The following is a 12,922-nucleotide window of genomic DNA, read 5'->3' on the forward strand; positions in this document are numbered from 1 at the left end:
CAACATCCACAAGCACATAATTAAGAAATAAAAAAATACCCCCAAAATTGTTGCAAATACAAATAATGAATGTTATATCAAAATGAATTTTTCAAAAAGATTACAGCTCATTTTTATTCATTCTGATATAAATGTACTACTCATTTTGCCTGTCTATGCTTTCATTTTTTATTTTTATTTTTATCATTTCTTTAATTTTGCTGTTTAATTTATTGCTTCTGGAATCGCTCTTTTGGTTCTGAAATCTTTCTTTTGTTTCTGACATTGGCACTTTTTAACAAGGTGCGGGTCTTAGAAGAGGGCATTCACCTGCACTCTCTATTGGTCATTAAATGAGAGTTTTCACCATACTATCACTTTAATGTGTTTTGCTTCAATCAGCAGGACTGAACTCAGGCAAATTGAGATGAATTCAAGATTCTGACCATATGTGTAAAACATCAACGTCAAATATTCAGCAGGAACAGAAAGTTCCTTTACTTTCTTAATTTCAGATTTTGGATTGTAATAACACTGAGCTTAAAGAATTATACAATCTTATTAAGATATGAAGGATACATCATACAAATTATTTTTTGAAACTTTTGGGAAGTCTCAAAGACTCAAAACTGAAGGTGACATGTTTCAGATGAACACTTTAAACTTTCTAAAGTTTCTCTGTATGCTTTAGAAAAGTGATGTAATGAACTCACACGATTCAAATGTGTACATCATTTCCACATGTATAACATTTTGTTCATCCAATTGCTCACTTCACCTTTATGTTATACAGAGTGTTTCAGCCCAGACTGCTTTTTGAATGAGGCACAATACAGGACAGCCAATCAGAACAGAGCTCATTTACATGTGCCAGTTTTAAAGGCACAGAAACAAAAACAGCCTCATATGAAGACAGGAGAAAATACAAAATGAAAGAAAAAATGTAGCACATGGACCCTGATGACACTACATGCACATACATGGTGCTGGCTCTATCTAATAGGGGCCACCAGTGCCCCCCCCTTACAATTTTTGGGTTATTACCATACTATTATGTTGTCTAAGAATTTGGTTAATAATTAAGCATATGCACATGTCTGTTGTTTGTGTTTTTGGCAATTTACCAATCGTTTTGGGTTTTAGTTGGAAAAATAGAAGTATTCAATCTGGACAGAGAATATAATTTAGACAGCTTAGTCATTGTTATTAGTTAGCCACTGCTTTTACAGTATATCAGCTAGCAATCTTACTGGTTTGATAATGTTATATAAGCACATTTAGGATTCCTAACTCAGGAATGTTTATTTAAGACTATATATACGATTTATATGTTAAATCTTTGGATTAGATCAAGGTCCTTATGCACAAAAATATTAGGCAATATTTTTGTATTGAAAGTAAGTAAACATGCTAGGAGAGTATTCAATCAAACAGACAGCTAAAACATATCGCTGCTGTTGGAACAAAACCTCATATCGCCATTTTTTTCATTTGTGATTTTTTTGTAGATTTCATGAAAAATGGACCAAAAGAAATGGCCCAAGGCTTTGGGATGTGAGTCAGTGTCATCAGAGTCATTTTGAGTACAAATTCTTCATGCTGCTCACTCGTTACATTGACTTACATTAAAAGTATGTTTTTTTCTTCTCCTGTAAAGTTTGCATTTTGGAGATACGAGGTTTTGTTCCAACAACAGCGATAAATATGACACTTTGTGAAATGTAGTAACATTATTCAATTAACTACCCTTCACTAATTTCACCAGTACAACAGAAAATTAGGTCTACTTGATAGAGGAAGCCAAAAATTGCAATAACAATTAGAGTACAATCAATTGTTCAGTCCTAGTAGGCAAAAAAATAATAATAACAATAAAAACCAATCATTCAAAATGATAGCTTGGGGCATATGTAGGTCTGAGGGAGTGGCTAGACAGCTGGGAGTCGCCAAAAAACCTTAAAGTATTATATATAACATTATCCACAGAACCTTTTAATTTTCATTTTCCTTTTGTTACTTAATATATGATATATAATAAGCAGTTATATTATTTGTATAAAACTATACATAATCACTGACAGTATAACATAATATGACACCATACTTACAAGAACCATGTGGTATACGATACTTACAAGAACCATGTGGAGGCGACTGTAGCATGATTAGAGTGGCACACATAAAAAAAGAACCATGTTCTGAGCTCTAAAGCACCATTTCAACACTCAAATGGCTCTTAGAGATGTCATGGTTTTATTTATATATATATATATATATATATATATATATATATATATATATATATATATATATAAAACCACTGTCTTTCCCAGCACCCCTGAAGAACCCTTTTTTAGGAGTGTATATTACAGGATGCTGTTGTTCCCTCAGATGGAGGAAATGGCAGCTTCTGTGCTCCTGCTCTGCCAGATTCCATCATGGCTGTATCCACCTCTGCCACCTCTGCCAGGCACTTTAATCAGACTCGAAACAAGCTCAGTGTCTGATCATCACGGTGCAGTTTCAGTGGAATACCCTGTGAAGCACGCGGCCAGACCAGGTGCAGGAAAACATCTGGGAATTCCCTCAGCTTTGCAAAGGCTGCCCATCAACAGAGTGTCAGTGTATTGGAAGAAAGAACCCTCTGCTTTGTACGGTGTATTGCTGTACTGTGACTGTATGACTAAAATAAGCAGCTGCAGCACAGCCAGACATTCTCTCTGCTGAAAGCTCGTAGGTTTTTCCTCTGAGGCTCCAGCTAAAAGAAATAAACACCCCCGATATATCTGCAAGCCTCTTTTCATATTTCTTTGCCAACTTCATTTCACTAAGACTATAATTTGTAAAATTATAATCAACAGGGCTATTTTTTGGCAGAATGTCATACAAATAAGGCTCTACACTCTTAGAAATTAGGGGTGTTATATGACTTGAATTATATAGAACTAGGAAACTTTAGGGTTTAGGAAATTGGTCTAGATCCTTTTACTGTAAAGGTCTAAAGCTTTAAAGGTTCTTCACACCTGCTCATCACCTTTACAAATAGCACTTTCTTAAAGAATAGTCCATTGAAAAGTTTAGTGAAACAAAGGTGGTTTCTTTGTGGTATGCCTCCAGAGAACTCTTCTGCCACAAAAACTGCAGCATTAAAGCCTTCCTCCAATCTTAATAGCTCATAATAACTCATACAATTTCATGCAAATTCCTATATTCTACACAAACTAGGGTGACATTCACATTACCAGGTTGAAGTGGCACAAATAAGATTTTTTGCCCTAATGTGACTGAGATCTGATGTTTTCAAGGCTGTGTGGGCATGCAAATCTGATCTTTTCCCATCCAACCTGAGCCACTTTCATATGTGGTCCTAGATTATACGTATCTGATTCGTGGCCATACGACCTTAATGTGACACTCAGAGTGTCTCGGAATTCATGTGCTTTTTTTCCACTGGACGTGCTCCATCATTCAGCGTTACTGTGGCAGCAGTGCCGAACAGAAGTTAAAGCCTGTAAACGGTGGAAAAGCAGCACATCTCACCATTTTCTCCTTCGTCTCACTCTAATAATGAAGCTGAGAGCTGATCAGAGTTAATTATCTTCTCAGCGAAGCTCGTTCTGCTCGTTAGTTTGTGCTGATGATTCACATGATTCATTCAATTGACGTTACTGAGTAGGATGTGCTCATGCGAGTCATTTCAGGACGCCGACTCGTTCACATTAATGACAGATTTGAATCACTTACTTAAACGAGTGTGAACCACTATGTCAGAGAGATTGGGATTTGAGGAAAAAATCAGATTTGAGCAATGAGGCTTGTAATGTGAAGCCTAGTTCTTGCGGTTTGCTGGAATAATTAATAATAAAGAATAATAAGTTAACCTGTAGGAGTCTACACTTATAGAAATTAAAAAAGGGACGTCGTTAAGAGATGGTTTAGTGTAGAAAGGCATATAAAGGCATGGTTTAATATATTAATTGCAAATAGTTTGTTCCTTGTAATTGAAAAGACTGTAATGACATTTATATTATGCATTTTGTGGCATGCTTGCTGTGTTTTATCTGCTGCCTATGGTTTTATTTTCTCAGCACGGAAATGAATGGAAATGAAAATAACCCTCAGGGCTTTGTCATGCTATCTCTGACTATTTCTGTTTTCATATTACATGATAACCGCTTTTAGGGTGTGGGTAGTGCTGTTTGTTTAAAAAAAAAAAACATCCAGATCATCCAGACAATTCAGAGCATAAAATTATGCCAGTGTGACATTTACAGTCTCTTGGCAATGGCATGCATTTATTCCACCACTGGATTGTGGGTAAAATCACTTTTGTTTTCACCTCTTTGATCAAATTTCAACCCACAAAGGCCAAATCCTTTGTTTACCCCCAGGCTGAACTGACCTGAAAATGAATAGGCTTAGGTCAAGTAAAGCGTCTGTGGTCATTAACATGCTTCAGACTGGCTACTTTAACACCATATCATTATAACTCTAAATTTAGAGGTCAGAGTTATGGCCAGCAATAGCAAAAGCCTGGTGTAATTAAGTGTTCATTATTTCTCACTTGAAGCTGAAACAAACAAGCGGAGCAATTCTGTGGAAAGTCCAGATAAATGTTCCACTGAAAGCTCATTTGTGTTTATAAGTCAGAAAGTAGACATTTTATTGTGTTTTGAATTTGATGAAACTTGAGTATACGGTCTTTTTGTCAATTGTTAACACCAGAAAAAAAAAGGTTTTCAGATTCAAATTTGTTGTGTAAATTTGAATGTAAAGGTAATTCAGTTTTAAATGTGTAATTAATCATCCAAGAACAACTACTGGTTAAAAATTATATTCATTTGTACTTTTCATTCTTTTAACTGTCACCAACACACACTGAACCAAGCAACTCAAAAAGAAATCATTGTGTATGTTTGTTTTTGATTTAGCCACTTAGCATTGGTGGGATTCATTCAGAAACTGGGGTCCCAAAAACTAAAAAAACTTCCACACCTCTGACAGACTTTAACCTGTCATTACAGAACATAAATTCAATGAAAATGTAATTCATTATATAACTACGTAACTGATTACATAACAATATATTATCATTTAAATAGAATTACTAAGTGAAATTAACAACTCTAGAATTCTAAGAATTCTAGAACTCACTTTTAAATGACTCATCAAACAATTGGAAAAGACCAAAAATTTAGACTGGAAGTGATCAAATCTCAAAGATTTGAAACTCAACTTGGATTCAAATCCCAGAGACTCAAGACTCAAGTCAGACTTGAACCCCACAGACTCAAGATTTGATGGATCTGCAGCCCACAGTCTCCAGACTAGACTCAGACTCACACCCGGAGACAAGAGATTCGACTCAGACTTGCACCACAGTGCCTTGAGAGTTGGTTCGGACTCTCATTCCATTGACACAAATCGAGATCAAACACCAGAGACTTGAGAATGATTTGAACTAGACTTCCCAATGACTCAAGACTCAGCTCAGACTTAACCCTCGTAAATTTGACTCGGACCCCAGAGACTCAAGACAGCTGGTGGCATGAAGAATTTGTACTCAAAATGACTCTGATGACACTGACTCGCATCCCAAAGACTTGATATTCAACTTTGGACTCACTGACACTTCAGACTGGACTCAGACTTACAGCCCAGAGACTTCACATTTGACTTGGACTCCAGACAATCAAGACTTGACTTGACCCCAGTGCACTGAGAGTTGATTCGGACTCTCATTCCATTGACTCCAATCAGACTTGAAACTCATAGATTTGAGAATCGACTAGGACCCCAGAAACTGAAGACTTGAGACTCAACTTGGACTCAGAATTGAACCCCAGAGTCCCAAGACTCGATTTGTACTTGAACCTCATAAATTTGAAATTCAATTTGGACTCAAACCCAGAGACTTGAGACTGTGAGCAACATGAGGAATTTATGCTTAAAACGACGTAGACTGGCATCCCAGAGACTTGATACTCAACATTTGATACTCAACATGGAAACTCCAGACTCAACTTGGACTTACAGCCCAGAGACTCCACAATCAACGTGGACTCCAGACTCTCAAGACTAGACTCAGAATTGAACCTCATAAGTTTGAGATTTGGCTCAGACTTGAACCTGAGACTCGAGACTCAACTCAGACTTGAATACTCGACTCCAGACTCGATTTAGACTTAAACCCCAGACACTGACTCAGATTTGAACCCCTTGTGAACAAATCTGTTTATAGACTTCAGCTTGTCCTGGACTCAACACAGGTGATTCTGAATGCAGCCCTAGTTGTGATGATATTCTGTAATATTCTGTGGCACAAAGAGCCAAAAGTCAGTGCTTGACAAGCATTCATTAAAATATATGTGTCACATGTGCTTGTCGTGTATAGAAGCACTGGTTTTCTCCATGTCAGAGTATTTTACCTCCACTGTCTCACTCCTTTATTTCAAACAAGACTAATCTGGTTTTCAGGTGCGTGTGTATGTGTGTGTGGCCTTTCTTGACAGTGTTTACAATTTGCCTTGCAAATGTGGGGACGGGCTGCGGCTGTATGGAGCTGAATCCTGATGCAGGTGTTAGAGGCGTGCGTGTGTGTGTTAGGCTGACAGGATGGTTTCGTTCTTCACGCTGGCCACTGTAATAGCCTGTCACCTCAGCGCCTCTCACTCGCCCGTTTCTAGGCCGATGGGCTGCAGTGTCCATCACTGACACTTATCTCATTAATATATATATATGCAGTATATGTAGAGACAAATTCACAGGCAAATAGAATTTTTGGAATGGAATCTACAGCATATGGGTATATACATATCGTCACTGTCCAGTATAAAACATGTATGTCCATTTTTTTGTGTAATTTGAGCTCAGATGCTGTCCTTTACGTTGTATGAAAATTTCATGATGATCGGACCAATAGAAATGCTCCAACATTGCTTAGAATAAAACCTCTTTCCATTGACTTACACTGAAAGTAAAGAAGGTTTTTGCCCTCTCCTGTAAAGTTATTATTTTGGAGATACTTGTTTGTCTTTGGACATGACGATATGGACAGACACTTTGGATGAAGCTACTTAAAGGAATGCTTTTCTATCTAAAATCTATTGGTCGCATTTATATCATATGGCTGATTACTGCAGATATTAATTTAGAAACATTTTCCTATGCTTAGCTGAAGAATTAAAAACCTGTTGATCCAAAATTCACATATGACACTTACAATAACTATTTACTACTATCATTTATCTAATTTGCATTCAGAATGGTCTTTGTATGTTATACATTTTTCAGAAGATATTTAGGAGTACATTAGATATGAGATAATCCCCTTGCATATGAAAGGAAAACATCAATGGAAAATGAGTAAAAAAAAACAGGAGTTTCCAAAACTGGAGGTCAAAAAATGATTAAAAACTACAGAGAAAACGAGACTCCTAATAATCGTGAAGACCAGACAGGCCTCCAAAACTGTCCCCATCAGATAAACAGCACTTAAAGCTTTCAGCTTTGAGAGAGAGGAGAAAATCAAGATCCACCCTTGCTTTAGATCTTAAAACATCCACAGCCATCCCTCCACTATGAGAAGACAACTCAGTGCTATGGGTCTGAAAGGATGTGTAATTGTCGAGAGGCCCTTACTGAGAAAAAGAAATACAACCCCCCCTCAATACGCCCAGACCTCAACATCATTGGGTGTGTTTGGGATTACTTAGATCGTAAGAAGCAGAAAATGCAACCAACTTCTAAGACTGAATGAACAAATGTGATATTATATTTAATCGCTGAGTCTTTTGTGTAATTTTCTGTTTAATATGTTTTCTGCCTTTTTTTCCTGACACTGAAAAATGATTAACTTGATACCAATGAAGAAAAAAAGACTGAAAAAAGACTTCCTCTAACTGCCGATCTTAGGGGACAGTCTGGGACAAATGGCACACCACGTTTTCTTTTTGCACTATTTTCCATTCATTTTAACATTAGTGCTGGAATGGCTTTATGGTCATGATTAGATTCAGGGTGAGCTTTAGAATTGGCAGCAACATTAGTCATAGGGCTTGGGTTAAATTAAGGGACATGTCAAGGCTAATGCTCATCAGTTAAGCTCATCTCTGAACACAATCGCCCGCGTTTGTGCCAACAAGCCACGAAAAGCAAGGGAGTCCAGAAATGCACCGCATGGAAGCATAACATGTATCAAATTGACTCGCCCTGAAAGGCATTATATCGACTCAATAACCAGTCAAATTATTGCTTTAACCTGGGGGAAAAAAATCAATATACTAGAGTTGAAAAATGGAATTGAAATTGATTTCAGTGTGTGTGTGTGTGTTTGCCTGTGGTGGAGGGATTAATGTGTAGATCTAGACCTTTCACTATATCAGCAGATGAATGGGTTTTCTTCATGATAAAAAATACAGAAACATTTTAGAAAATTGAGATCAGTGTCTTTGATCTTTCGCCTTGTGTTTTCACGAGAACACAATGTGTCAGGAAAGGCAGGCTCATAGACTTATGGCTATTATAGAAACATATAAATGCCCTTTGCTTTATGCGTGAAATACATCACTGCAGAAAAGCCCACTTTGCTTTGCCAACAAATGATTTAAATGGTGAAATACAAAGGATCTGGTTCCTTAGACCAAATCAACCAATTTACCCAAATAAGAGAAATTTAATCAGACCAGGGAAATGACAATTAACAATCTATAATTAAACAAAATGTCAATAGACGTCTTCTATCTTATGATTTTTTGGGGTGATATGTGTGGAAGAAAGTATTTCCAATGCATTACAATCCTACGTTACTCAAAAAAAGCGTTGCAATGTCTATTAAACTGTGCATGTTTTGCCGGACGTATTGGGTGCAGGTTAAACAGGTGCTGTCCGTGGTGCTGAATCCTGAGCCTGAAAGTCAATACGAGTAAGTTCCTCCTGTACTGTGATGTATTTCCAAGCTCCACTTTTGCTTGATAGTAGGTGGGGAGAGATGAAACATGATATTATTGGTTCAGAATATTGATACAGTGTATTGGTGCTTAAAAAACAGAGACATGAACTAACCATGTAAAAAAAGGTCCATTTTGATTTGAGACTGACTTTAAATATACAGCTCAGCTGACCGCTGACCACCAACAACAAAGAAAATAAAGACTATGTGTATGTAAATGTCAATAGACTACAGTCTTGCCATTCTATAAGCAAAGAAGTAAGTCCATACCCACAGCACAGGCTCATTCAGAGTAGATACAGGTGCCCTACATTCAAACCATCTAGTGTGAGATTCGGTCAGATGTAACTCAGTTATGCAGCATGAAAATGAGGTGAGTGGACAAAAAACACTGAACATCTGCAAACTGCACAGCAAAATCCACAGTACTGAACAAACCCTGAACTAACAGTGCTGAATTCAGTCTTATAGAGTTGAATGAACTCCTACACCGTGAACAGTGTTCACCTAAATTAAGCCCGCAAGACTGCAAGACGAACGCACTGTGTGTGTTAATTCTACATTTTATTCAATTCACATAGTGCTAATTAAGCATTTGTTAATCGATGTAGTTAATTCTACACTTTAGATATAGATTCCACACTGGATGTGAATTCTACATACATAGTTGTAATTTTACACTATGTCTATTAATCTGATACTGTTTATTAATTCTATGTTGAAAATGTGAACACTGTAGATTCTGTAGTTGTTAACTCTATGCTGTAGTTGTTAATTCTACACAGTATGTGTTTTAATTCCACGTTGTAGATGTTAACTCTACACAGTAAGTGTCTTAAAGAGCATTTTTTAGATGTTTGAACTACTTTTCTTGCATAAAATGGACCTGATTGTTAATTCAAAAACATCAAAAAAAATGTGTGCAGGGGTCCTTCTGGAGTATGTTGCCTTGAGGCAACATTGTGCAACAATGAGAAGAAATGATACAGAGCCGTGTTCCCTGAAGTGGTGAGACCTGGCTGGTGATGGGCTAAATCCATTACACTGTTGCACAATGTTGCCTTTAGGCAACAAACATATTTCTGCAAATTCTCATAACAAAATAATGCTCTATATTAAAATATTATATTATTGACTTACTCAAACTCTTCCCTTTATCGTTAACCTGGTCATTGTCTTTAAATATGTTTAATGTTTTTGTAAAGCGAGGAAAATTAGTTTGTTGCCCTGAGTCAACATCATGCAATAGAGGGTTAATTCTATGCTGTAGCTGATAAGGCTACACAGTAGGTGTTATAAGTCTACACTTTAAATTATTAATTCTACTCTGTAGGTGTTAATGTTAATTCTACACTGTAGGTGTCTGTTCATGCTCTAATTCTAGGCTGTTATTGCTAATTTATGTTCATTTAGAATAGTAAGTTTTCTGTTCATGCACTAATTTCACACTATTAGTGCTAATTTGTGTTGGTTTAGGATAGTAAGTTTTTATGTTATACTAAAAGGCTTAATTCTACACTTCTAGTGCCAATTCTACACCGTTGCCTGTATTAATTCTACACTCTAGGTGTCAAGTAAGCATGCTTATTCTACACTGATGGTTAATTCTACACTACTCGTGCTGTGTTACACTGTGTTCATTCAGAACAGTAGGTGATAATTCTACACTGTGTGTTAATTCTGCCCTGGTCAGTCTGCTGCGCGCTCTAAACACTCTCCCGCGGGTTGACTCACCCTCCACTTCGTCTTCAGGCAGGTTGACCGGAGCCCGGTATGAGAGGATGTCCGGGATGGTGCAGATTCCCCGGTACATCAAAGTGGAGGTGACGGGGTGCATAGGCATGACTGCGGGCTGCGGCCGGCGGCTCCCGGCTAGCGATCCTCATAAATGATCCAAAACCGGACGCCGGACACTCCGCTTCGCTCCTTCAGAGCGGCTGGACCGCGGACACACGCGGATCTCTCATCCGAGGAGGAGGAAGAGGAGGAGGAGGAGGATGAAGACAATGAGCGCGAACGGCGCGACGAAGCTCCAGCGCTGCACCCCTCCGCGCGCAAATCTGACACCACACCTGTAGCTCGCGCTAAGCTGGACTGACCTGCGAACCGGCGCAGCGAGGTCAGCTCGTGGTCAGTCGAGAGGTGACCGAGGCGCCACGCGGGCGCGAGCCGCGGATCTCGTGCCCATGTCTCGCACCCCGCTGTTAGGCGACGCTACTTTACGCAGGAAATACCCACGCCAGCGCGAGAGGACGATCCTCTCTCTCTCTCTCTCTCTCTCTCTCTCTGTGTGTGTGTGTGTGTGTGTGTGTGTGTGTGTGTATATGTGTGTGTGTCTCTCTCTCTCTTTCTCTCTCTCTGTCTCTCGTTCTCTCTTTATTTCCCCCTCCCTCTCTCTCTTTCCTGCGTTCTCGAGGCGCGCGTGAGGAAGGAAGGTCAAAACTTTCCACTTTTCCACTCAGAAGCGCGAATAAACCGAAGCCCGAGTTTCTGGACTCATCGAGCCGCGTGCGGTGTCCGGATGCGCGCGCTGCTAATGCCCTGCCCTTAAGCTTGTTAAATATCCCCGCAGCGTGATTAAAAATACCCCCCTCGTGCTGACACGACCCCTCTAGTGCTCTCCGGCAGGTGATGTTACTCGCTCCGGTGCTGCGCGTGCAGTCCTGCTGCTGCTCTCACTCAGGTCGTTCTCGTTTCTCGCTCTCTAGCGCGCGCACTCGTCTCTCGATCTGCGCGGGCTGCGGTGACGCACACATGCAAACACATACACGCGCGCGCACTCACCACACACCAAAACGCATGCACGCGCATACTAATACTAACTATATATGCGATGTCATGAATGGCGCGAGGATGGGGGGCTTTTCTAATAGAAATTAATAACTTCTTTAATTTCACTTTGAACACTGTTTATGCTTATTAATAATGTGCTTTGCAGGAGCACCAGTGCTGGAAGTGAACGGAATAATGTCGCGTGCCAGTGCACAGCGCGAGCTCCATAGGCGTCTGATAAAGCTGCAGCTGTTTCTATCAGAATGCATCACCTCTGGCTCAGAGTCTCATCGTCTTTACTGTCATAGTTGGTCACATATTTGTAAGCAGGTGGTCGGCACACCTGCCAGTGATGCTGCACGCGAGCACATCATTGTTACAAATCTGCCCCCTGCATGGAGAGCCCCTCTTTTCAGCCAGTGCCCCCTCCATCAGAGTCAGATATACAGCATAATAATGCACCATTACTATGTTGCGTATCTGGCCCTGATGGATCTGAAGGCTCAAATGATGCCGTTGTTGACTCCCAGCTGTGGCTGCTGTGGACGCAGGTGCGGCCAATCAGCACCTGATGGACTCCTATGATGGGAGCTGAGTGTCTGTCTGGTCTGCGCTTGTCGTTTTTGGGGATGGAGTGAAGGACTGCCTGTGTGCTCCGTCTCCTGCTGATGGATGTTGTATGTTGGCAGCTTTGGGTGTATAAATGCAGGTGAGGCCTCGACCAAGAAAGGGCTTCAGGGTTGAAGAGAGATGAGATACTCCATCAGTCAATCAGTGTCTCTCTCTCTCTCTCTCTCTCTCTCTCTCTCTCTCTCTCTCTCTCTCTCTCTGTGTGTGTCTCTCTCTCTCTATGTGTGTCTATCTCATCTCTTTTGTTGCTTTTGCTCTCTCCTTTCTCTCTGTCTCTGTCTTGATTCTCAATCTTTCTCTCTTCTCTGCTTTCTCCTCTTTGTTTCCGTTTGGTTTCTCTTCTGTTTCTTCGTTTTCTATCTCTCTTTCTTCTTTTTCTCTATCTTTTCTCTTCTTTCTCTTTCTACCTCTCTTCCCCTTGTTACTTTTTCTCTGATTCCTTCTCTCCTCTTTCTTGCTCTCTACCTCTCTGTCTTTGTCATTCTGATTTTCTCCCTCTTTTTCCTTCTCCATCTCTCTCTCTCTCTCCTTTTTCTCATTTGTTCTATCTCCTTTACCTCGGTTTTTCTCTCACTCCTCTTTTTTCCTTTT

General features: G+C 39.6%; 1 protein-coding gene across 1 annotated transcript in view; it reads right to left on the minus strand.

The window, feature by feature from the left end:
- Window positions 1-11,200, minus strand: part of LOC118827319 (calcium-binding protein 7) — a 48,227-nt gene extending 37,027 nt beyond the window's left edge. The window contains exon 1 of the mRNA XM_036598630.1: window positions 10,664-11,200. Within this exon, the coding sequence (XP_036454523.1) occupies window positions 10,664-10,772 (109 nt within the window). The 5' untranslated portion in view covers window positions 10,773-11,200. The remainder of the gene's footprint in view (window positions 1-10,663) is intronic.
- Window positions 11,201-12,922: the final 1,722 nt, after the last annotated feature.

This window comes from Colossoma macropomum, unplaced genomic scaffold, assembly GCF_904425465.1.
Source record: "Colossoma macropomum unplaced genomic scaffold, Colossoma_macropomum, whole genome shotgun sequence".
Classification (NCBI taxonomy): Eukaryota; Metazoa; Chordata; class Actinopteri; order Characiformes; family Serrasalmidae; genus Colossoma; species Colossoma macropomum.